This window comes from Cynoglossus semilaevis, chromosome 7, assembly GCF_000523025.1.
Source record: "Cynoglossus semilaevis isolate Cse_v1.0 chromosome 7, Cse_v1.0, whole genome shotgun sequence".
In the NCBI taxonomy this organism is placed as follows: Eukaryota; Metazoa; Chordata; class Actinopteri; order Pleuronectiformes; family Cynoglossidae; genus Cynoglossus; species Cynoglossus semilaevis.
In genome coordinates this window covers 4693612-4719214 of record NC_024313.1, presented here as the reverse complement: position 1 = coordinate 4719214, position 25603 = coordinate 4693612, and the positions used below count along the sequence as shown (strand labels likewise).

Below are 25603 nucleotides of genomic sequence, written 5' to 3'. Positions count from 1 at the left end.
TCCGTCCTTTCATCCCCGACGGAGGGTCACGGCCGCAGTCTCCACGCAAAGGTCCGCCTACTATGAACTCCAGCTCCATCTATCACATGTACCTCCAGCAGGGGGCGCCAAAGATCCAGCAATTTAAGCCTGCTCCTAAAGCTGGTGAGTGAAGCCTTGTTAGACACAGGTGTAACTTGTGTAAGTGTTTTTGATCTTAATTTTTGCTGAAAATTTGCACCCTAAATTGATGGGTTTTTTAGGTCTCTCATCTGAATGTTCAACAATTTTGACTGTGTCATCTTTTCCCTTTCGTCTCCAGTATACGGGAAACCTGTTCTCCACTCCAGCTCGACCCCACCCTCCCCACTGCCCTTTGTACAGGCAGGAGGAGCCTTCCCATTGTTCCAAGGCCATCCTGGTGGTGATGACACTCTGGATGGAGAATTTGATGATCATGAGCAACAGGAGCCCTTGGCGCCTCCTCCCAGTGTGGAGAACATCCCGAGGCCACTCAGCCCCACAAAGTTGACGCCCATGGTCCACTCCCCACTGCGCTACCAAAGTGATGCTGACCTCGAGGGGCTCCGAAAAAAGCTGGCCAACGCCCCACGTCCACTGAAGAAGCGCAGTTCCATCACAGAACCCGAGGGTCCCAGTGGACCCAACATCCAGAAACTGCTCTACCAGAGGTTCAACACTCTGGCAGGGGGCATCGAGGGGAACGGAGTCAGTGGATCGGGAGGCAACGGGGCTGGAAGTGGAACTCCGTTTTTCCAGCCAGCTAATCCTCCTGGATATCTCGGAGGTGACTCCGTGGGCGACACAGACAACGGCAACCTCTCCTCTGACATGCTGCCGCCGCCACCGCCACCACCAGCTACAGAAGAGCTGGGCTCCGAGGCTCTGCCTTTATCTACTGATGATAATGACAACGAGCCTTTGCCACCGCCACCGGAGGGGCTGGACGATGCTGCTGAAGAAGAGGAGCTGGAACATGATAGTAACAACAATGTGGAAACGTCTGAGGCTTTGCTGCCAAGTCCTGTGCCAGAGGTCAGCAGTCCAGAGGAGAGCGGACTGTCAGCAGTGTCACAGCCTTTGGTAAAAACACATCATTGAAGTATTCTGTACTGGTATGTTGACTAAGAAACTCCAGGATTAATTTATTATTTATCTCACAGGAGAAACGCACCAACCTGAAGAAACCAGAGTCTGAGCGCACGGGTCACGGCTTCAGGGTCAAGTTCAACCCACTGGCCCTGCTGCTGGATTCCTCTTTGGAGGGAGAGTTTGATCTTGTCCAGAGAATCATCTATGAAGTAAGTTGGATCATGTTTTTTATTTTTGTTTGCTGGCTCTTGAATCTTTAAAAAAAAAATCTCCTTTTTTTTCCTAGGTGGATAATCCAAGCACCCCCAACGATGAAGGCATCACACCACTCCACAACGCAGTGTGTGCCGGACATCACCACATCGTCAAAATCCTGCTGGACTTTGGTGTGAACGTGAACGCTGCAGACAGTGACGGATGGTGAGTCCGAGTTGGATCAGGAATTACAAATGAAGTAAGATCTCTCACGTTTGAGTTTTCTGTGACATTTTTTACCCTGTTTTCTTTCCCAGGACGCCTCTTCACTGCGCCGCCTCCTGTAACAGCGTTCATCTCTGCAAGTTGTTGGTGGAGTCGGGCGCAGCCATCTTTGCCAGTACCATTAGTGACGTGGAGACGGCAGCAGACAAGTGTGAAGAAATGGAAGAAGGCTACATCCAGTGCTCCCAGTTTCTGTATGGTAAGAAACAACAGGGCGTTTGATTGGACGTGGAACTGTCCGTTAAAGTTCCGACACTGACGGTTCTGGACCCTGTTGTTGCAGGTGTTCAGGAGAAGTTGGGTGTTATGAACAAGGGGACAGTGTACGCTCTGTGGAATTATGAAGCTCAGAACCAGGACGAGTTGTCGTTCGGTGAGGGTGACCCCATCACCATTCTGCGACGACAGGACGACAGCGAGACCGATTGGTGGTGGGCAAAACTGGAAGACAAAGAGGGCTACGTGCCCCGCAACCTGCTGGGGGTAATTGTCAAAAAATGTTTTTTCATCCCCAACAGTATATAGGAAAAACATCACTCATTAGCTTTAAAATTTAATTTTAATCCTTTTTTTTCCTTTGCAGCTCTATCCAAGAATCAAGCCCCGCCAACGCTCGTTGGCGTAGGCGCTCACTCTGCCAACCTGTGGCGAATAACTGGAGCCGTGAGTGAAACCCAAGTGCAGAGACCAGAGGAGCGGACCTGCTCCCTGCAGCCACTCACTTCTTTCTACAACCTTTTCTCTGAAGCCATGGTCCTGAACCTGGACTCATTAGATACACTACAGAAGACTAGCACTCCACACCGACACACACCTCAGTTTCCCACTTAGTTCAACCCTGACTCATCGACGGCTCTGCATCGGACATCAACGCGAAGAACTTCAGTTCTAACATTCGTCTCAGTATTTCTTTAAGTATTCACGCTTCCTTAGTCGTATTCTTCTCGATAATTAATAATTCCTGTGGTTACACCGTTCTACGCACTTCACTATATGGTGACTATACAAGCACCAAGAATGGGAATAACAGCAAGGTAAAGAAAAAACGGATTATAGTTTAAGTCTATTATAAACCAATCTGGTCACAAAAAAACACTACCAGAATATTTTTGTTTAACTTTCTGTTTGGATTTAACTGTAGAATAACTACCAAAGAAAAACACGGTGAAGTCGCTGTGTGTTATTTACTCCGTCAGCCTGTCACTGTGGGCGACACAAGAGTGAACGGGCGCTGTTCTCAAGTCGCCCGTGTGAGCCCCACACACTAACGCGGTGTGAGATAATCAGTTGTGATCAACGGCTCCTATATTGTCACGGAGCAGAAAATTGATTTATATGAACAGAGAAAAAGTAAATCAGTATTAACTTCTCCACAGAGCCAGTGTATCAAAGCAAAGATGGATTTACAGCTGTTCAAAAACTTCATTACCAGTTCAGTTTCTGTTCTGTTCAGTTTACAGATCTGCGCCAATAACAGGAATACGTTTAAATCAAACTCTTGGTCAGTTTTTCCTCCAGATATATATTTCATTAAACAGTTTGAATCTGGGGTCTAAATATTGACATGGACTTTATATATTTTTCATAATCTGAGCCAAAAAAAAAAATTAGTAGGCGATACGATTGATTTGCTTAACCAAAAGATGTTGCCAAATATATTGATAATCTGTGTACATAAAGTCTCTAAAATCTATGTCTAAAAACTTCAGATAATTATCTTAAACGCTCTGCATAGAGTGATATTAAATGAATTTAGGTCATTTTACTAAATGACAGTAATTAAACAGGTTCATGAAAATGTCAGTTTTCAAAATCATTAGTTAGAGTTTTGTTTTACTAACAATGATTCTGAATATGTTCAGTTCAGTTCAATTTTTGATTGTTCCACACGTCCATTCCCAAGCTCCAGTGCACATCCCATAAATTTGTTCTTCAAACTTCTGGCAACCTGTTTCAACACTTGTTGTAAAACTGATCCTCAAAAACTTTTTGTTCTTTAAATAAACATTTTTAGATCGAGCATCTCAAACTCCATAATCATCTGTAAGGTTTTCACCCATCGGACAAAAATAAATAACCTCATATTCTTCTTCTGCTGCTGCCAAGTAACTCTCTGGTCACATGCTGCGGTTCTTCTTCTTCTATAGTGGTGATGAAGCCCACTTGAAACACTTGACCTCAGGACCTCCATGGTGCTGCTGACACTGTTTCTCCATTTAAACCGTGATCCTGTTTTTGTTCTTATTCTCCGCCAGCATCACCTTCATGAGGGCAGCAAAACAAACTAAAGCGCAGTCCACAATTTCAAAATAAATAAAAAATGTAAACAGTAAGCTATGGAACAATCTGTTCAGGTGAATTGTCAGCACATTGTTCTGAAATTGGCCTCATTCACATTGACAGCTGTGCCAAATGTTCAGGTGTGCACAGTTCCAGCAACACCACACATATTTTTGTCACATTGTTAATGATTATTTAGAGTCCATCGGATTGTTCTTAACCTTTGGGTGAATGAGTGTTTTTTGCCAAGTGTGTTAGTGAACCAGGTTTCACTGAGGATTATACCTGTACAAAGTGTGAGGAGATGTTATTTGTCTGTTTCCTGTTTGGACAAAGTGGGCTTTCTGTATGGACACTGTATTCACACATTCAGTTCTGTAAATGTGAACAATAAAAACAGAAGCTCTGGCATGTTCAACCGTTTTCAGTGTCTCATTAGCATGTGTTTGTAGGTTATTAGCATACTGAACAGCCGAAGAGATTATAGTTAGTTGGCGAAAGGAGCATGTGTTTGTAGGTTATTAGCATACTATCCAGCCGAAGAGATTATAGTTAGTTGACGAAAGAGGCTGAAAGGTCAAAGGTTCTGTAGTGATTTAAAATACAACACGTAGCTTCTTGACCTGGGGTAGCTAAGCTTTTTTCCCCTTCTTTTATAAAATAAAGTTAAGTGACATCTACTTATGTTGACTGTCACATATCACATTTGTATTAAAACATCACCAAAATAGTATCATTATTGATAGAAGTGCTGGTTGTAAAAACAGGCAACATATACTGTATATATCAATTGTCAAACACCTGAGTGCTGTCGGCTGTGCTCCTTTTGGCCACAAGACGGCGACATTGTGCAAAAAGTGAAATAAAAAACAGCTTATTTGGTCAATTTTCAGCAACACCGGTGACGAGTTTTAAAGACAAAGATTCTTTCACTGAGAACTAACTTTCTGATCCACTATATCGAGGACATAACATATTGTCAAAAATAAAATAAAACGGGTACAAATTGACATTTTTTCATGTTTTTTTTCAAGGGGTGTTTGATTGTGGTAAAATAACTAAAACTACAAAAACAATATTGGCATTTATTTATTTTAAGTTTGAAAAAAATCCAACAGCATGACTTCATAATTATAATGTTAAGATAAGATCACATGACCTTTACTCTTTCTTTTATTAGTTTCCGGCTGATAAGTACATGATTATGGCTACTAGAAGAACTGCCGACTTAGATCACAGAGAAAATCAAAACTGAAATCAACACATCAACAAATATAAGATAAGATTTTTACTGCCTTCATCTACAGTCATTAGTCCTTGGCATTGACACATGGATCATGATTGTTTACATGTACACACAGTTACCAAGTATCCATTCAATCAAACAATAACCTGAGACAGTCTCTTTATGTCATGTAAACATGCTCTGGACACTGATGTTTGACCAAAACGTTTTTTTTTCACATTCGTAACTTTAATATTCTGATAAGAGACGTGAAGTGTGACGACCTTCAGGGAAACGAGCTGGGAAAGTGAAGCAGCGTCCTGTGGAGGTTTGATGTCTGCAAGGCTAGTGTTGCTCTTTGATTCTTTGGGAGATAGACATGGAGCAGTAATCCACACCAAGAATAACATCTTAATAACCAACTTCTCCAGGTTCTGGACTTAGTTCACTGCAGAAGGCTATACACTCCAGTCAGCAACATTTATTTTGGCCTCTTGAAGGTGGGTATGTTTGTAGTTCTTTTTTTAACCAAAAAACTCTTACATTTCTTTTTCTTCCTTTTGTATTGTTTATAATAATTCTTACTACTTCAACAGTGTAAGTGAAAAAACATGCATTTTTTCAAATACCACGGGTTAAATACCTTTAATTTAGTTGCGAAAACTACTAAAACAAACAGATAACTATAAAGACTTGGAACCCGCAATGATTTACGGCTGGATAACATGTTAACTAAACTTTGTCCTGCTAAGTAGCTGTTAAACCTGACACTGATGTTTATGACTCTGCGGCCGCTTTTCTTGCTGCACTGCATTGCCCAGGTTGCATTGCGTCTAGCCCAACAAAGCGCCTGCGCATTACCTGCCCTGGTAAAACGATGACGTCAGGAGCTGAAGCCAATGGATTATTGAATCATCAGCCTGCCTTCAGCTCTGCTCCGCTGCTGCTCTCTAACTTTTCTGTTCCACTTCGCCCTTTACCTGATGAATTTACGGCCAATGCTTTCCGGCAGAGACATGTCCAACGGAGCGAGGTGAGAACCGCGACTTTTTTTACTCGGATTATTCAGCATTGACGATGTAAAGTAACGTGTGTGAGTGGCCGCGGCAGCAGCCTCAGCCTCAGCCGTAGCCGGGCCGACTGGTTCTCAGAGCTGCGATGTGGTGGAGGTGTTGCCGACCTTTGTACCGGTGTGAACGACCACCAGACAACGTCACAGCAGAAACAAACGCTTCGCTAACGCTGCTTGTGTTGCTGTTTTTGTTTCTCATGTGTTTCTTTGTGAAACCGTAAGGTCTGTGACCTTAAAAAGGTTCAGGCTGGAGGCTGGTGACATTTGCATCTGACAAGTAAATTAGTCTGGTTTGGTCAGTTCTTCCTGTCTCTCTGTCAGTCTGTCTGTGTTTCTATCTCTGTGAATGTTTATTTGTTTATCTTCGTCCATCTGATTCTCTGTGAATGTTTATTTGTTTATCTTCTTGTCCATCTGTGTGATTCCTACTCACACCCAAACGCAGAAATCATTGAAGAAAAAATGTGGTTCCACTCAGGGGTCCGAAGGGTAAATTCCGGTGGTCAACAAAGTGTGCAGAACTTTAAAGGAGATTTTCTCTTTGAGGTAGGTTATAGAACCAAATGACCATTAAATACTGAATTCATTTTTACTCGTTATTGTAATCTGCCACTAGGGCAACAACTACTGGGCTTGGTCATGTCATGTAAACATTTCCGATTAGTAAAGTGATCCACAAAACACTGTTGTGTTTCTTCAGTGTCCTCATAATAAAATTGAAGAGGTTTGTTAGCATCTTATAAAAATGTGCAAGTGAGTTTATTAGATTTCAAATATTTGATGATTATTTGACTACAAAGGAAAATACAATGTATATATTTGTCTATTAATATGTATTTTTTTATTGCTGTAACGCTGTAAATGCAACTGTGCAGGTCAATCAGTTGATTACACAGGATCAATTTTCTTCTTAACCTCCTGAACCTCCACCACAGGCTAGACTTGTGATAAGAACTGCAGCCTGTGACATCCATGTCTCAGCTTGTGTTTAATCACAACAGGACAAACCATGATTATGATTTCTGTGAACCTTCCTGTGTAGCACAGCACTGAGCGTCCACTGATCTGTGAGATAATATGCCACCTACTGGGCTAATTCCAATGGTAAGCAATTCAAAAATATTAGAATAATTCTTTATATTGTATCCATCCTTTATTCATTCATAAGCTAAATGTTGTGGGTCGTCACCTACGAATAATAATAAGAGTTTTTAAACAGAGAACCATTTCACAAATTAGAAGAAAAACTTTTAAAATGTGTTTCTAATGTATGTCAGTTTGCCACGTACATACATTGCCATATGTAAGAATGAAAATCACATGTTGACTTTCTGCCGACTCCTTCTTTAAATACTTACAAAATCATGTAAATGAAAGCCAGGCCTTACATTTCCATTTCTTCTGCCTAGATCCATGACAGCAGAGCTTCTCTCATGTCTTTGTCCTGGTGGATATAACCTAAATCCATGACAGCAGAGCTTCTCTCATGTTTTTGTCCTGGTACGATTAAAATGAAGAAATTGTTTGTTTGTCTACTCCTTTTGACTTTATTACATTTTGTAATTACTTTAACAGAACAATCTGAAAAAAATATTATGGACCCTTAACAGTGAGCCTCTGAAGACCAGGGCCCCAAACCTTCTTTTGAGAATCACTGTGAATAACAAAAATTATAACGGCTGGAATATTCCTTACCTGCCATCGCTGTGTTTCACCTGGATGTTGACACGTACAAGTTTAAACTAAGCGTAGGTTCTACCAGAACTCATTAGGTTTGTTGTTGTTGCTGCACCGTGGGGAGTCCATGAATGGTTTCCAGATTCATTCCATTACAGTCACAATATACTGGTTTACCTGATTTATATTTCAAAAAGTATTCAGACTCAAATACCTAACGACTTCTCTGGAATATTCTTTACCCAGTGATGATGAGAAGAAAAACCCAGACAGTATCTTAGCGTAGTACTGATAGTGCGGCGTGTTCATTTGGCCTTCCTAACAAACTGAGGTTACACACATGTGCTCATAAAAAGCCTAGCTGCTACATTAACCTTCATAAAAGAACCGTCCTGCTGCGGAGCCTTCAGACCTCACCAGTTCTGATCTAATATTCAGCTGCGCTGCATCGCTGCAGAAGTGGGTTAGGGTTAGTGTGAGTCACTCGTGAACGCCGTGAAGTTCCAGGTCAGTTAGAGATACAGCGCAGAGATTATCACGCTGCACTGGTCGTAGACTCTACTGTGTGTGTGCACATATTCCCCTGTGAGTGAGGGGCTTATCAGAGAAGGCTTGCATTCCCCGCCATTAAAGTGCTCTAAATCACTGAGGGGCCTGTAGGTGCTTGTGAGAGCTGTTGCAGCGGCGGTGCGATCTGCAGCCATGTTTTCAGTGTAAACACGGGTGAAGCCTTACATGATGTACCATGCTGTTATTTTGTCCACAGTGTTAATGCGAGTTGGGAGTTGGCTGATTACAGATCGGCGTGTTGACAGCTGCTGACATTTGAATTATGGGTCTTGTTTTTCTGTGTATGCATGTGCACTCTGCAGATAATTGCTCTGTTTTGTGACTGTGAGTTTTCACAAGGGGCTGATCAAAAGCCTGATCACTGCACAGACGACTGATACTTTCTTATCATCTACATGCCAGCACTGGACTGACACGAGAGTGAAATAAAAATGCTAAAATGCAGCACGGACGATAATCAGGTTCTTTTTCCTGACAGATGAGCACAGACGATTGAATCTGAATAAATCCAGACAAGTCACTTGTTGTCTGCTGATAGTTCTGCCTGTTTGCTGCTGCTGTTAACAACTGCCTCATTATGTCGTCTTCAGCAGTTGTGAGCACAACTGGTGACAGACCTTGGCGTTGCTTCCTCTGCCTAAAAGCCGCCTTGGGCAAAGTCAACCAGTCACTGTTTTGACTGGCACAGACAAATTGTTGATTTGGTTTTTTTTTTTCATGTTGTCTGACACTCACAGACAGTCACAATGAAAACAAAAGGTGTCCAGGTTGGAACCTCGCAGGATCGGGTTGTGAACAGTCACAATGAAAACAAAAGGTGTCCTTGTTGGATCCTCGCAGGATCGGGTCTTTATACAAGTGAGTTAAATTTGGCATTGGCTCACACTGGTGTTGTGTCTGTTGTTGGGATGATCTTCTTTACCTGCTCTGTGTGTTGACCACGTAGGTTATCTGTGTTTCCTCTGTTGTGTTCAGACTGTGCTTCCTGCCCTGTCTGGACCTTAGTAAAGCTGAAGGTCACAGGGGTCACCACCTGTAACAATTTTCTTTTGTATACCTTTAATCCTGTAACTAGTGTCAGTCATCGATAGTCATGACTAATAATAACATGGCTAGGCTGCTTAACGTAGCACACAACTCCTGTGGTGTGCAGGTGAACACGACCTACAGTTCCACACTGTCGTCTGTTTGTACTGCTACAGGAGACACATTGACTAATATTGTGTCTCCTTGTTATGTTATGTCTTATTGGCTGTCGGACACATTTTTGTCCTCCTGTTTACGTTAGAAAATCAACATGGATTGAACTTCGCCCTGACAGATATTTTTCATCTGTGTTTTTAGTGATTAGTTCATGAAGGCATCAATGCATTTCTTTGTGCTTCCCCTTTGGGTTTTGCTTGGTCTTCATCTTAAGTAGGAAGTCGTTAATGTAAAATTATTAGTCAACGAAAATAGCACAGTTTAACGACTTGCAATTGAAACAAAAACCAAGTGGAGTTTCCCTGCAGCTAAATACAGCACCGTGTATTATACTTCTGCTGATGAATACATTTTATTATATAGTATACAGGTAATACAGTACACTGTAATTACCTGTATACTGTGTACCCTAAGATTGTATACTGTGTACCCTAAGCTAAGATGTATACTGTGTACCCTAAGATGTATACTGTGTACCCTAAGATGTATTTTTCTGTCTCCCTGCTGGCATGTGTGTTCTGAATTTAACATTCATAAGGTTCAGTGAGCCACCGACAGTAAATCATGCCGTTTCTTGGTTTTGTTTCTTTACGAAGCTTCACAGAAAACAGCCGCAGCTGGAAGTGAAAGCACTGGAAAACATTATGTGACAGATGAAATTGATTCATCAATCATAGTCCCCCTCACAAAGACCACTAATTTGCTTCTTTTGTCACATGTGTTTTTGTTTTTTTTATTCAGGACTCTATTCAGGGCAGCTGTACTTCTCTTTTCATTAATATTATTATCCCCTGACATACAGAGGAGAACGATAGTAATCGGACGTCCATCTGTCCACGCATCTGTAATCACACTAACCAGGCACAACAAAGGCCATTTGCTGAGTCCTTTTTTTTTTCATACTGCCTCTCGAGATACCAGTGTCCATGTCTATATACCCTCGAGATACCAGTGTCCATGTCTATATGTATGAACATACATATAAATGTAGAACATAATGTTTATTTTGTCTTTATTAATAACCACAGTGAACATATTCTTTATACTTTTACATTTAGACCAAAGCTGTTCAGGTTCTGTTTGGCACAGCGTCAGTCGTAGTGGAGTATTGTATTGTATTGTACCTCTTCTTCTGTCCATCAGCACACACCAACACTTCTGAAGCTCTCTTGAGGACCCGGCTTAATGAGCTGAGTGTTAAGTTGCAGAGGAATGGCAACATAGCAGGGGAGCGCAGCCTCCCTGGTTGGCTCATATTGAGCGGCACCCAGCAAAGGCTAATACTCCAGCAGCAACAACCGGGGGGGAAGGTATTGACTAATTATTTTTTCCAATGGTAGGTGTCATTTCAAAGTGACTGGAACACAGCTGAGCCCCTTCAGACCACCATATGTGGGTGAGGTTTGTGGATGTTGTGGTGGCTTTAATGTGCAGGGGCAGGTGCTGAAGCCACAGCCTCCTGATGATGTCTTTACGTGTGGGAGTGATAAAAATGGACATTATTATTTAAGGTCCTAATTTGGAACGAGCCTTTCCTGAGCATCACAGCAATTTTATCGTATCCTCCGGTTGTTTTATGGTCAACCTACGCCATAGAATTTATGCATCGAGTTGATGCAAGCAGTTTCTTTAATAGAGTGATGCATTATTAATAATTGAATATGGTAATAACATTGTAAAGTAATAAAATGTATGATAGTCGAAGTAGACGCTCCTGTACAGTGGAATTCACATGGTGTCAGTGTCCAACGGTTAATAAAATGTATGATAGTCGAAGTAGATGCTCCTGTACAGTGAAATTCACAAACCTTCACAAACCTCGTCCACAATCAAGAATAGAAATGTAGCTCATTACAGACTCTCAGATAATGTTGTTATGGTAATGTATAGGTGAGAAGTTCAGATCTCCAAAGAAGAAGTACCACAGTCTACTACAATACTCAACACAGGTTGATGGTTATTTCTGCTAAAAATGATTCTTTTACAAATTCATTGCCAACTTCTTCCAGTCACATAAGGACATTTTTGTCTTTTCCCTGTTTGACTGACCTTTGTCTCTTGAAGCTCACCCAGTACGTTAGACCCAGACTGTGTTGTTGGTGACCCTCGAGCTAAAAACAACCCCCTCATGTAGACACACGTCAGAATGTGATGTTCAAGCCTCCACAGACAGTGAGTTGGAACAAGAGACACCCTGTTAGGTTGGACTAGTCCTGTCCATGAGATCCACTGATTAAAGGACCCTAAGATTATTTTAAGGAAGAAAATGTTGGTTCTAGGGGTTCATCTGTGTCAGAGCCCCGTCTGAAGTGCAGTGGGATGAAATGTGAATCTGCAGCGCAGCCTGGTCGGCAAACAACAATACGCCTGTGTGACTGTTTGAAAGTGCCATTCTTTGTGTGGTGTGCTTCACTTGGGCCAGACAATGGCCTCTTTTTGCATCCCTTCTCTGTTGAGGCCAGCTCGGTCGCCATGGCACCCCCTGCCATGCCACACCCTGCCCCCAGTCCGGCCCGTCTTTGCACTTGTCCTTGCTGTTGGGACAGCTGGTTGTCGATGTTGGCCACACCCTGGGCCCAGGCTCGCATGTTGAGCATGGTTGCTTTGTGGCACAGATGGAAACATCTTGGCTTGTTCCAAACTTTAGTCACTGATCGTGGTCTTGATAGACGCCTGATATATATCTTTTTACTAGACAGGAACAGCACCAGAAGAATCAATGATCAAAGGGTTTCCTGTTTTTTTTTACACTACACACCAGCTCCAAGATAGAAATGTAGTCATGAAACTTTAACCATAAAACCAAAGGTATAATTTGACAAAGGAAAGGCTAGGACAGCGTGGCTTTTATTTCGGAAACAAACATGTTAAGGTCCGGGTGGTTTACCACAGCTCACCTCAGCTTGACTATTCACTTAGGTCAACTCTAGCAGAATGTGGGTTACACAGTTGTTTAATGTTGTTCATGGAGACATTGAAATGATGAGGTAATTCTACAGCCAACCATACGGTCCCGTCCATGAACCTTGCTTTGCTCAGTTCCACCTGAATAAACTGAATAAACTGATGCTGGTGTTGGAACTGAAACCAACTCTTTTCATATTTGATACTTTCAGCTTGTTGTTGACCTCCACTCAGATGTTTGGATACCCACTCAGTGATTGCAGTCCCCTCCCCAGACCGTTGACTTTTGACCTCACTGATTGTGTCAGGGTGAAAGAGCACTGAAGACTGTTTCCAGCTCAGCCACTCACTGCTGGCAGATTTCGGATTAATTGTTTGGGACCGACAGCTTTCAGACCCTTGGGTGAGTAATGGAGCCTTCATAGCAACTTATTCACTCTTCCACCCAGTTTTATTGGCAATAACGGATGCATCAGCAGCCTGTGTTTGGTTTTATGAACCGATTCCATTATAAGGAGAAAGGGAAAAAACAAGTGAAACAGTAGTAGGACTGAACTGAGCAGCAGGACAGACCTATAAGTGTCATGACAGAGCAGGTTCCCTCCAGAGAAACACGCCTTCATCCACAGTCTTCTGGTTCTAAATGTGGAACTGGGTGACCTATGTAATGGTTTTTTGGGCCGATCTAAACTTGTTGGCGTTGTACCCCCCGAGCACAGAACAAGCTGTGCTACTTTTCATCCCTTTCTAGATAATTCCTCTTTTAAGGTTGTATATGTAGGTGAAGAGAGTTTTTCACGTTTGCACTATTTTGTAAAATACCTGACTTTTGCAACAAACACCCTTGTCTGTGTGGTACAAAATGTAGTTAACACATTATTATATATGATACTAGGTCCCACCATGAGGCAGCCCTAACTTGGTCAGTCCTGCTGAGCCGTCCCTGCTGTACAAACATGTCTTAAGGTACAAGGTTTGAGTTTTATTTGACAATAGTACTGGAGCTCCGTACTGAAAACTAGGTATTTACGACATTTATACCGTGTTTATAGCTCCCCCTGTTGAAGAGTGGATGGTTACATGATATTAGCACCCTGTTGTTGATGGGACGACACACACACACACACACACGTGTTGACACAGTTCCAGCCTTAGCTTGAAATACATTTGCAAATCAAATCAATTTTTTTTAATGCCTCTGCAGTAGTTTCGATCCCTCCAGGAAAAATGAAAAGGTAAAAGCCTGTAATGGTTTTGTGCCTGTCTGCTTGGTACTTGTCTGGTTCTGTTTTTGGCTCCCAGTCTGGCATCACTTTTTGTTCAGCCTGTGTATGTTTTAATTAATAGCCTCACTTTTCCTGATCCAGTTTGGCGTCACTTGTAGCTAACAAAGTTAGAAGGCGACAGTTCTCTTGCCAGACGGGGAATTTTGATGCAAACCTCACATTAGGATGACAATGAGCGCTGAAATGAATCTCTGCTGTGCCTGCAGCAGTAATATGTGGAGTGAGAACGCAGCCACACGCTGCGGTTCAAACAAAGGGAGCATGTGGACCCTGTCCTGTGTGTGCGTGTGCTGCTGGGGTGAGGAGGTGGAGATGTTGGTTTGGGAGGGTACTTGAGGGGGGTTTTATGAGCCAGAAGGGATTCATGTTTCAATCCTTGCTTTTCTCCACTGCCTTTGTCTTGGTCACATTATTAATGTCAACTCCCGAAGCGGAGAAGCTGTGAATGTTGTGAGTTTTGAAATGTGGTAGCTTTTAGAGCTCCTTTTATTGATCCGTGTGTTTCCGTTGTATTTGCAGCAGAGTTTCATCGGTAAGTTTCCTTCTTTTTCTTAGCTCAGGCTGCCACCATACCCTCCACGTAAACAGTACTGAATTCACGGCTGTGTACAGTACCGTCCCCGCAGTAGTGCCATATAACGCTCCTGTGGATGCAGTAAAACATTAGCCCTTCATTATCATCACTTACTATTTTATTGGTGATTTCTGGTACAAAATGACACATTCACCAGTCCTGTGAATAGTTGTACTTAAAATAGTTTGCAGTAAATCATATCATACAAGACAATGAGTAAATAAGTAAATACTTTAAGACTTAAATGTTATTTAAAAGGCATTATCTAAAATGGATGGAAATGATTAAATAACTTTTTTTTTTAAGTTTTATTTTTTCAGATTGCCGTAGATCCTCTGATTTCAGCAGTACCCTCGGACAGTTAAGAACATCACTTCCTGACCCATCTCTAGATTTATTCAGGAAAAGAAAGGTTTAGTGTCGTTCCCATGTGTTTTATCAGGATACTTCTAAACTGAATCTTTAAGCCTTTAAAAATGCTCGAAACTTTCTACAGTACTTCAAAAATGCAGGCCTCACCCTTGTCTTTTGCTAAAACCAGGTGCCATATGCAGAGCTCAGGTACTCCAGCGGTATGACAGTACTTTTTAGGAATTCCACCTGGACATGCAGAATATGCTGTGTATCCTGTTCAACCGATTTCCTGGGGTGGGAATAGGTCAGATGCCAGCACGTTTCCTCTGAGAGACAAACCAAAGTATGCGTAGCAGCCGTGGAAACAGCCGTCAGATATCAGATGGAGCAGCCGACCGTGCCAGTGCACGGCATACTTTATCCTGCTCTTGAAATGCCGACCCCGCCCTTTAGAACGCGTGCTCAAGTTCTGACAAGTTAACAAGTAGAAGTAACGCGAGGACAAAAAGTGTTTAGGGTTTTTTATGAACTGATGGAATCTATAGATTCAGAAAGTCACAGTTTGAACAGGATCATCCTCTTTGTAACAGATCAAAACAAATATCTCTCTCTCTCCTACATCAACAGATCAAAACAAATATCTCTCTCTCCTACATCCCGGCTCATTCATCATCTCACCAGCCTTTTTATCACAGTGATATGTTTTCCCCTGTAAACCCAGTTGATTTCTCTGGAGAGGAGTTCTTGTTGAATCCATTAAAATTCATTATTCTCTGCAGAGACGCCTTTTGTCTCTTTTCTCCGTGGTTTTTGTTGTGAAGCACATTCTGACTTCTACAAATCATGAAAGGCCAGAGTAATGAGTCGCAGCAGCCTGCATGCAGACTGGAACCTCTGTCTCTCCTGATCCAGCATGTTTTCTGTTGATCTGAAGCTAAGTCATTGTTAGCAGCTGGTTCCCTCCTGCATCGCAGGACGCTTTGGTTCCTTTTTGGCGAGGTTCAGGTCGCTGCTACAGTGAGCAGGGTTTCCCAGTGTTGCGTATCTGTGTGACAGAGCAAACCAGCTGCATCAACAGCTACATGTTCTTCAGAGGGAGTTGCGTTTCAGTGTTTCAGTGGTTACTGTCGTCCACCTCTCTATTTATTCTCTTCAAACAACAATATAGCAAAGAACATTTTTATTTTTTTTTACCAGTGTGGTGATTTATCATTGATCTGTCAGAACAGCCACCTTGTTTTTGGGCCTTTAACCTGGTTATGAGGAGCTTCTGTTTGGAGTTCTCTAGTGGTAGATTGTGTGCAAAAAATTTTTTTTTTTTTTTTTTGTGGTCTGCCTTTATAGATCAGATACGTGATATGTAACACGACAGCCCCAGTGTCTTGCTTTCCGTTTCTCTCTGACTTCTCCAACTCTGTCAGCTATTACTGCTGACAAGAAGGTAAAACAAAATTATTCATTTATGCATTTGTGTGAGTATTAATGTAGAGTTTGTATTGGCATAATTACTTTTGATGGTACAGTATATTGCACTGCCCCTAGCATAGTGTTGTTTGTGTCCCACGTGTGTGCATTTCTCTGTTGATGGCTCAGGTGCCACGGGGCAGAGGCCATCAGGTCCATCCTGTTAAACAGCAGGTGTTCTTGTTAACGTCCCCAAAACATCCCTTCTTTCTGCAGCTTCTGTTTTTACTGTCGTTTCTTTCCTTTCTGACTTTTTTGCTCTCAGTTTGAGCTTTTCCCCTATTTTTTCCTCTCATTATTATTTTTCGAAAAAATTTCTTCTCCTCAGCATAATCCAGTCCTTCATTAGTGTTGGCCGTCAGAGATAGGGCCAAGACCTTGGACCCCTTTCTCATGGATTTAGTCTGGCAAACTAACTGTGAGGGTGCTGGTGTGTGACATGAGCTGACACGGCGAGGAGCCGTCCTCACTCCCTCTGCACACTGAACGCTGCTAACACTGATTGGATTTATGCTGTCTCAGTGGATTGGTTTGTCTGGTTGTGTATATGCTGCCACCTCACCGTCATTGAGCTGCTGTATTTTTGTCGTCTGGTTTCTCTTTTGTGTAACTGCTTGTGAACATTGACCTTTGACTCCTCCCTGCACTCAGATGGGCCTACATCTGGAGGGATTAACACATAAAGTCCCAGCTTTTTAACTCTCAAATTCTGTGGCTCTGTTACGAGCACATTCTCTGCAGCTGTTGGCTGACCTCGCTGTATTTTTGGAGCACGTTATCCACTTCTTCCAAGGAAAACCTTTAAAGTTAATACCTCAAAGTCTCATGTAACACAGGTCCAGTTATACTTTGAGGATCAAAAGATGTAGCTGTAATTAAACACAGATTTATTTTCCCCAAAAAAATCTGTACATTTATATAATCAATGTGTATATATATATATATATATATATACATTATATATCTTTTTTTTTAACAATGAAAAAGTCATGTACTTCTTAGGTTAGCCACATTAGCTAGACAGCAGGAAATCTGCCTTCACACTTTCATCATGTGGGTACACCAGACATGACATATACATTGGAAAAATGTCTGACTCTGCCATCATATGTTGTTATTATCTCTCAAGCAGAAGCGCGCTCCCACCGCATCTGTCCTCTTTAAGAAGAAGAAGTTTCCTCATCTTCTGCTTTCTATCAGGTAATTATGGTGGAAGATTGACGAGGCAGAGTGGTGGTCTGCTAATCAGAGGCTCTTCTCCACACTCTCTACGCCTCATTGAGGATGGAGTTGTACAGCTAACCTCTGCATATGCAGTCATTTTCAAACTTTTTCTCCAGCGTTCCCCTTTTGCTATATATATACATTATATATCCCCCTGTATTGACGTAATCACAGATTTGCTTCAAATCTCAGCATTTATTAACACAAACATTAATGCACTTTTTTTCACAGCAATGAAATAAATATTCCATTTGCCCCACCCCTGTATTAGCTCCCTGCCACCCCAGGGCGTGGTGCCCCCTTCTTTGAGAACCACTGGGTTAATGTAACATACAGACTCTATGTATAGTCAGATGATATAGCAGAGCAGCACTTATATGAAAACAATTTCACACAACCTCACCATCTGTGATCATCACTACTGTACGGTTGAACTGTCGGCTGCATCATAAAGATAAGTGGCTGCAGTACACGGTGCACACTGCACCCCCGTCTGGAGTGGACCTCCTTACTCCAGTGGGATACAGTAATTACAAGCTTTGTCGTAGGTGGGTAGGGCCTTGTCAGACCCTTTTTAATCTGGAATTTAATTTGTGATCATTAGGGTCTTCAACAAGGGAAGGGCTGCACGGTGGAGGAATTTATAGATCCAGCCCCGCCCTGGATGAAACATATGTATCGTCTAACCTCTCTTGGCTTCCACCACATGATACAAGCCATAATATAATGTTCCTCTTTCGCACATTCCTTCGCAGCAGTCAGAACTGTTTTTATTGAAGGGCTGTCAGTCAGTGTGATTTTCATTGGCACGTAGCAGGACTTACGCTCACTTTCACAAACTTCTTTAAATTAGATGTTTCTCGTTCAGTCTGTCTGCTCACATTTTTGTCTGCACATTTGTGCAGTGCGCTAAGTTCAACTCAACCTTACACCACCTTCAGGCCATCGGTTAAACAGTACAGGGCCACAAATATGACAGCAAAGGACCTGAACACCACAACCTGAAATGTTTCTGTTCTGTATGTCATCATCATCATCATCATGTGCTGCTCACTCAGTCACACCACGTCAGCCTTAGCCTTTACCTCATATTTTGTTTTGCTGTTAACACCCAAACCAGATCATTGACTGAGTCATTTTTTTTCTTTAAGCTTTTTGTTGTCAAGTAATGCTTAAAGGTGATTTGACCAGAGTTAAAGTGTTACATTTACAGTTGCTAAGCAAAAAAAAAAAGCCCACAAATCTATGTCAGCACAATGTGCTGCCCATTTCTAGAAACCTGAAGTTTGGATAAGGTAATGACCAACATTGATGTGTCTGTAGTGAGGACCGTTTCATTGGTTGGTTGAATGTGCACTTTGAGCATTTGTTCTCAATTGTTTATTCAGAAAATGCAGAAGCCTTTGTATGTTTTTATGCTGACCAAATCTGTTTCAGTGTAAACGGAGTCGGCCCGTGATCAGAATTCTCACGATAGCTAACCAGGCTTCCTGGTTTCACTGTATTGTTAGGCGTCGCCAGCTTCTTAATTCTTTTCTAAATTAAATAATTATAGGCATGTATGTATAATTGTGGTAAATGGCAACCTCCGTAATGGTTTTGATTTGTGCTCTGTTTGTTTCACACGCTGCTCTTGTTCCTTGTATATATTTCTATAATGCATTTCAGAGCAGGCCACCGTGTGTTTGTGACACCACAGCCCCAGAAACATGTTATTTCCTGTTGAAGACCAGGCAGAAAAGGCTGAAGTTGACTTTTGTCTGCACTTTCATGCTTAATAATTAACAGAAAAGATCACACAAACACTAGGCTCCAGTTTCTCCCAGCGCAGACTTGGAACCAGAGTTTTGCTCAGTGTCACCCTGAGTTGCATGTACCTGTTGCCCTCAAGGGCACAAAAACAACTCCATACCTCTGTCCCAGCACAACAGAAGCTGTCCATGGGAACAGGACCTTTCTGTTATTCCAGCTGCATGACATTCTTTGTACAGGCAGCTCCATAGGACTGTGCAGCCTCCTCTGTTATCCATTCATGACTGCACCAGAGAGGCTGATGTCTGAAACACCGGTCCTGTTGAGATAAACTGTTTGACATGAGCTCAGATGTTGGCCCATGGCCGCTGCTCTGCGTCTGACTATAAAATTTGAAGTGGTTCAAAAGATCAACTTCTCTATCTGCTGGCAGTGATGTCATCTGAAAGCCATGCATGAATCGGCCAGGCTGCAGGCAACCGTGCATGTTGGCACCTTCAGGAGGCAGCTGTTTAGGGCTGGACTGATGTTTGAAGTCTCAGCAGCCTGTAAAATCTGAACAGTGATGTCACTGGCTTCAAAACAACATCTTTAAACAGTATTCTGCCTGGAGTACTACCAGACTGTCTGGACCAAGTACCAACCCTCTCATTGCCTTCCCACTGGTATTCTTGAAGTCTAGATCTGGGAACTGCCATCTTGTAGATTTGGGAGCTGGTTGGGGAGGTGGAGCCGGCTGCCTCTGTTCTTAAAGAGATTATGATTCTTTTTTTTAAATTATATTTTTAGATTGATATCACTTTATTGGTGAGGATCACTGCTGGTCAGTGTTGATTAATCTCTTGTGTTGGCATCAGAACGAGGAGGTGGTGTTGAAAAAAAAGTTTGCCTTAGTTTTGCCTTTATACATTTTTACATTTATATATTTTTTGATGTGATTGAAGAGGAGCCTTCCTGAGGCAACGAGAACAGCAACAGAATTCTTACTCGCCTGGTATGTCAGAATATTTATGCTGTTTAACCTCAATTCTGGTCAATCCTGAAACACACCTCTGTCGGCCTACTGGGTGTGCAAAGGTCTACACTCTGTTTACACTAAACATTGTCAGATTTATTCATTAAACACTGTCGTTTTAGTTTAAAAAAATAAGAAAACGTTTTGGATCCTGAATTAACATACATTTTTAAAGGGAAGTCGTGTTTAAGGTTTACCCTGTGCCTGGACCTTTACCGTCTCAGTTACAGGGAACGTGATCCTCTGTAGTCTCCCGTAGCTGCGCAACATTTTCTCATGGTGAGTGGACAGTGGCGTCTTGTGTAATGAAATGAAACACCTTCCTCCGACATGGTGTTACTATAACACACACCTGACTCACTGCTGATTCATACTGTGTGTGAATGGAAGAGTGAGTGATAGATGACAAACCTGCAGGACCAGAATGTGGACGGCCCCTCCTGTTCTCTAATTATGACATGTCTAATTTGATTTTTTTTTTTTATACACATGGACAACATATTAATTAGGTTGAGTGAAATGGCTTTGAATATTACCTCACTGTTCAACTAACACCCCTCTCATATGACATCGCACATCCCTTTGATTATGCTGTTCACTCATTAAAAGTCAATCTTAATTATTATGTCTGTTTAACATTGATATTAGCAGGTTTACCTGAGTTGATACTGCTAATGTGTAGTACAGCGTTTTCCAACCACAACACACACACAAAATCTAACAGAATCTAACAAATATTTTATACTTTGTATATTTTAGCTGCGTGGCTAAAACGACTTCTGAGGCACTTCTAGTTGTTCTCTCTCAGCCATATGAATATATTAGTTTTCCAACTATTAACTTTGAGTTTGGTCAATAAAATGGCAGCACATTGTTGACCAGTCACTGACGAAGGATCAGGGGGTGATCGGTCAATAAAATGGCAGCACATTGTTGAACAGTCACTGACGAAGGATCCACAGGGGTCTTCATACTCACACCACCCGGAGCCAGGACATTCATTTGAATTAGTAGTGAATCCTTATTTAACACATACAAAAATATTCAAGTCCAGCCTTACGCATTTTACTGGTCCGAGTGAGGCTTTATTGACCAATTAGCATCAATCTCTTGGAGCCTGTAAAAAAAATCCCTTCCTCGTCTTCCTCTGGGGGAAAACCAAACAGCTAGTGTTTTAGAATGAATTATTCATGTGGTCCAACCACTACATTTTGGTGTTTGTTTTGGAAAGAGCATAGTAATTACACTTCTAATAGAGCAATAATGCAGTATTCAGTAGTAATACTACCGTATCCTGTAGTAGTAGTAGTAGTGATTTCAGCATTTTTGCTTTAAAGACACGAAACTTTTCATTTTGGTGCAAAGTAGAGAAAGAAAATAATATTCAGAATAAAGTGTTTTTTTGTTTTTTAGCAGAAATCACACTCGACAGAGTCTGTGACTGTACACATGAAATGAAGAGACCTGCTTGAAACAGTTATTTAATTATTACATGACTGGTTTTCATATGGAATGGCATTACAAAAGACTCAATTACTGTAACACTGTGCACATTTTTTCCAAGTGAGATACTAATTTTATGATCTTCCTGCAGAGAAGACCAAATTGCTTTCACATTTTTTATTACTTTGCTGTTGCTTCAATCCAAGAAATGCCACTGTGTTGCAATGTTTATAGATTCTGGATGATGTGAGGCAGTAATTAGCAGAGATGCAGGGTTGAGGAGTGAGGCCCTTGCTCTAAATCACATGGGAGTGTCTGTGGATTGTTTAGATTAAATTCTTCTGGATATTTAGGGTTATCATTCCCAGAGTTAAATAGTGATTTCTGTTTAGTGTACCAAGACAGGCTGGAGGTGACTTATCGTGTTCAGGAGGCCTCTGATCTGAGTGGACTGATCTTCACCTGGGATAGGATTCAGCTCCAGTATGGGTTCATTTCCACTGTACTCTCAGACTCTCACTGCCTCCCACTCTCTGCTCCTTTCTCTCCTCTTCAGCGTCCACACTTGCAGGTTTTATACCTTGGTTTTATTTCCCTCCTGCTGCTCTCTAAACACGCTCTCTTCAAACAAACCCTAACCTAGTTGTCCAAAGGCAGGGGGAGGAGGGTTGATCTGGGTGGTGGCCACGGCTCGGCTGCATCCTATTAGGACTGGGAGTGTTGAAAAGAGGTGTGGTCTGTTGCCAGTAACATCTGTGTCTGTCCCCTCTGCCCCCACGGCATTCTGCAGAGAAAGGCAGAGAGAAGGAGCTTCAGCAGGGAGTGGATACGCGCAGCAGACCTTGCTCATCAGCTGATTTGCTAGATCTTAAAGAGAAGCTGATGCCGCGTGGAGAGTCTACCTCTCCTTTGCCTCCAGCAACCACGCAGCTGCAGCCTCCCTGGGTGCAGGATTTTCCTCTGTGACGACACTGACAGCCCGTGGGATCCAAAGTGCTTATTAGACGCTCCAGCCCCCTGAACATGCCTCTTTGAACCTGCTTGGATGACATACCTATCACAGGGAATGCTGCGCTTCTCTGTGGACTGTGCAGAAAGCCGGCAGTGAGTAGGAGCGTATTAAGGGATGCTCAGAGCCAAACAGAGACCAGACCAGTCCTGGACAGGGTAAGATGAGCTCAGTGGATCTTCCTCCTGTCCCCTATAATCAAACGAGGGGAAGGAAATGCAGTCCAGAAGCCGGCTATCTTCTGACTGGAATGCATGTGTGTGTGAGTGTGTGATGACTGTAATGTGGCCGGCAGATATCATATCAGCCGCTGGGTGTGAGAGAGTGTGCTGCAGGGGAGTTTGGGCTGCACGTCTGCTTTATCACACACCAGGATATAGGATGGATTCCTCTCACCGAGGAGTAGGTGATTGTGTCATGTCTGTCTAATGAGGAGGTGTCGGTGTGGAAAACGTTGTTGCTGTAGTAACTGTGGGGGAAGGGAAGGCAGGATGACAGGGTGCTCGACGGACCGTGCCCCCTGGGCTGGTTTCTTGGTGAGAGAGTTTCATCCTCTCTATGTGGGGAATGCCCCGTAATGACGAAGCCGGTCTGGTGGTCGGGTGAGGTTATGGTAGAAGAATGTGTTCACACACACACACATGCACACACTGAGGTTTCAGGCTGATACCTCACACCTCTTTCAGCGGTTTGGCCACGACACCCGTTATCATTGTCAAGTGAGTGTGAGAGAGGGGACGGCATAGTTTCTCCATGATGAGGGGCGGAGAGGAGATAATCAGGTCAGTGAGAAGGAAAGTCACCTTGAGCATCAATGGGGAGTCGGGGGAGGTGGGGGGAGGGGGGGGTCTGCCCATGATTCTTCCTCATTTCCTGTAGCTGCCCGTCATTCTCAGGTTCCACTCTCACTTTCCCTCCTTCTTCCATGGAACTGTCTAGAATCTATGCTACATGTAAATACTACACAGCCTGGTGTTACATCTGACAGAGGTTAAAGTCTCCTCTCTGTGATTCTGCAGGATTTCCTGCTGGCTCTGAGTGATTGCCAGCCAGATTTTAGCCTGTAATCCCTCGTGGTCCAGTTTTTTTCTTTTTTGTCCACTAAATTAGAGAGACAATCCTATTTTCCTCCCCTCTAAACATCTAGGGCAGAATAAAAAGGAGGGTAATGTGCGGGGGAGAGGCTTACATTAAACCACACACCACACACACCCACCAGTCTTCCATCGGTCAATTCTGGTTACCATAGCAACAGAGTTGAATGTAGGTAGGGTTTTTTTTAAGGACAGGCTGCAGCCCAGGGTCTCCTGGCAGAGATTATGGAAACCTCGAACCTGTTATTGATGGGCTGCACTTGACGTAACTATATTTAAATCCATGTGAAACTAAGATTAGACTGAACAGCCTGCAGCCCATGTGGTGCATATTGCTTCTGTTACAGATTGCGGTGTCCCAGTGTTGCAGTCCACAGCTCATGAAAAGAGTAGATATATCTATGAACTAGTAGTCTTTCATTTCTGGAACTGTTTAATGTCTCATTCAGTCTCACCAAATTCCCACATGTCGGACAAAGTCCCTCAGACTTTTTTATACGACATCAAATGTTGTAGCACTTTAATTTGTGAGCGAGGTTGTAGCCTCAGCTAACGTTACCTTTTTGATGTGGGATTTGTACGCCTCCTAACGCCGTAGCAATAGTGTTTAAACGTCAGCAATCCTGGAGGCCGGGACAAACTTCCCACAACTGCTGTGGAGGTGGTGAAACAGCCGTAAAGCCATGACGTCTGCTCTGAGAACGTGTCAGGAGTGTCACCTTTAATCAAATGGTGATCCACTGCTGCAGCTGTGACGCTGAGCAGGGCACAGCATCTTTACAACGGACACTTTACACAGAGTGGTGACACAAGGTCACAGAAATCCTGTGGAAATGCAAAGTGGGACAAAGTGAAAAAATGTACTTCAATTTTAACTCAATTCCTTCATTCATAAAGAGAAAAAATGTACTTCAATTTTAACTCAAGATTTTAACTAAAGGTTCCAGCCATATCCCTACTCTTTTCATTCAAAGATAATCTGTTAGTGTTTCAAAACAACGGGTCATTCAGACTCTGAAACTGACAGAATGAAGTCTAAAAGATGTTATATATTTTTTTAAATTTAACAATTCCTTCATTGATGACGCAGTATTACTGGTCTGCAGTAACGGCTAGACCATAGTGCAGTATTACTGGTCCGCAGTAACGGCTAGACCATAGTGTTTTCAGTCAGGTTCTAAGTCCAAAACATTACAGAAAAGATGAAAATGGGTTACTATTCAGGGAGTACTTGAACCGGGTCCAGGAGTAATCTCTAGGAGTTGCAATATGAGTGTTTCGGACTCTGGTGGAGGTCAGGTCACGGGTCCCAGACTTCAGCATGTTGTACTGTATTGTTCTATGGTTCTTAGAACGCTGACAGAGAAGCTGAGTCATGTGAGACCAGATGCAAACATTTCATCACTGAGAAAGGACACAGAATATGTGTCTGTTTTTACTCATTAATCTCAGTGTCAGGTTGTTTCACGTTGTTCGTTTTATTCCTTTTTCACTTTCGTTATGCACAGACACACCTGTGCTATCTCCGTTGAGCTTCGGCCAAAGATACATTGTTTTGATGTGTTTTGAGTTTCAACTTCACTCTTGTGAACATCTGTTCTGGTGTGTTTTCCTGGCTGTTCAAACAAAGGAGTGTCACTGTGTAGTTTACACCAACAAGTGTTGAGTGATCATTTGCCTAAGTCCACATTAGCACAAACACTAACGTGCATCATGGACATGGCTTGTTTTTTGAATTCTCACTGGACCAAATTCATACACCAGTGTTTTTTTAGTATAAACCTTTGGTGGTAATTGTGCTCAGTTAAAGTTGCATTTGCACCTTGTGTTTTGTGAATGGATGTCCAGTAAAGATCTTATCTGTTTGAGAAACACTGTGTTTAAA

At 42.5% G+C, this 25603-nt stretch overlaps 2 protein-coding genes across 18 annotated transcripts in view; both read left to right on the top strand.

Annotated features, from left to right (window-relative positions):
• The window catches only part of ppp1r13bb (protein phosphatase 1, regulatory subunit 13Bb), a 23989-nt gene extending 19719 nt beyond the window's left edge, over window positions 1-4270 (top strand). For all 5 annotated transcript variants that reach the window (XM_025057110.1, XM_025057109.1, XM_025057108.1 and 2 more), the window contains 7 exons: window positions 52-144; window positions 302-1083; window positions 1164-1301; window positions 1379-1512; window positions 1605-1771; window positions 1856-2055; window positions 2156-4270. In XM_025057110.1, the coding sequence (XP_024912878.1) occupies window positions 52-144; window positions 302-1083; window positions 1164-1301; window positions 1379-1512; window positions 1605-1771; window positions 1856-2055; window positions 2156-2197 (1556 nt within the window). In that variant the 3' untranslated portion in view covers window positions 2198-4270. The remainder of the gene's footprint in view (window positions 1-51; window positions 145-301; window positions 1084-1163; window positions 1302-1378; window positions 1513-1604; window positions 1772-1855; window positions 2056-2155) is intronic.
• A 1685-nt stretch (window positions 4271-5955) lies between these two features.
• daam1b (dishevelled associated activator of morphogenesis 1b) overlaps window positions 5956-25603 on the top strand; it is a 49392-nt gene continuing 29744 nt past the window's right edge. For 2 of the 13 annotated variants that reach the window (XM_025056687.1, XM_025056677.1), the window contains exons 1-4: window positions 5961-6110; window positions 6595-6695; window positions 7151-7253; window positions 12716-12906. The gene's annotated coding sequence lies outside the window, so the exon portion shown is untranslated. Of the gene's footprint in view, window positions 6111-6594; window positions 6696-6759; window positions 7254-12715; window positions 12907-21872; window positions 22783-25603 lie in introns of those variants that run through there. The other 11 variants (XM_025056679.1, XM_025056684.1, XM_025056680.1 and 8 more) reach the window with 11 other exon arrangements.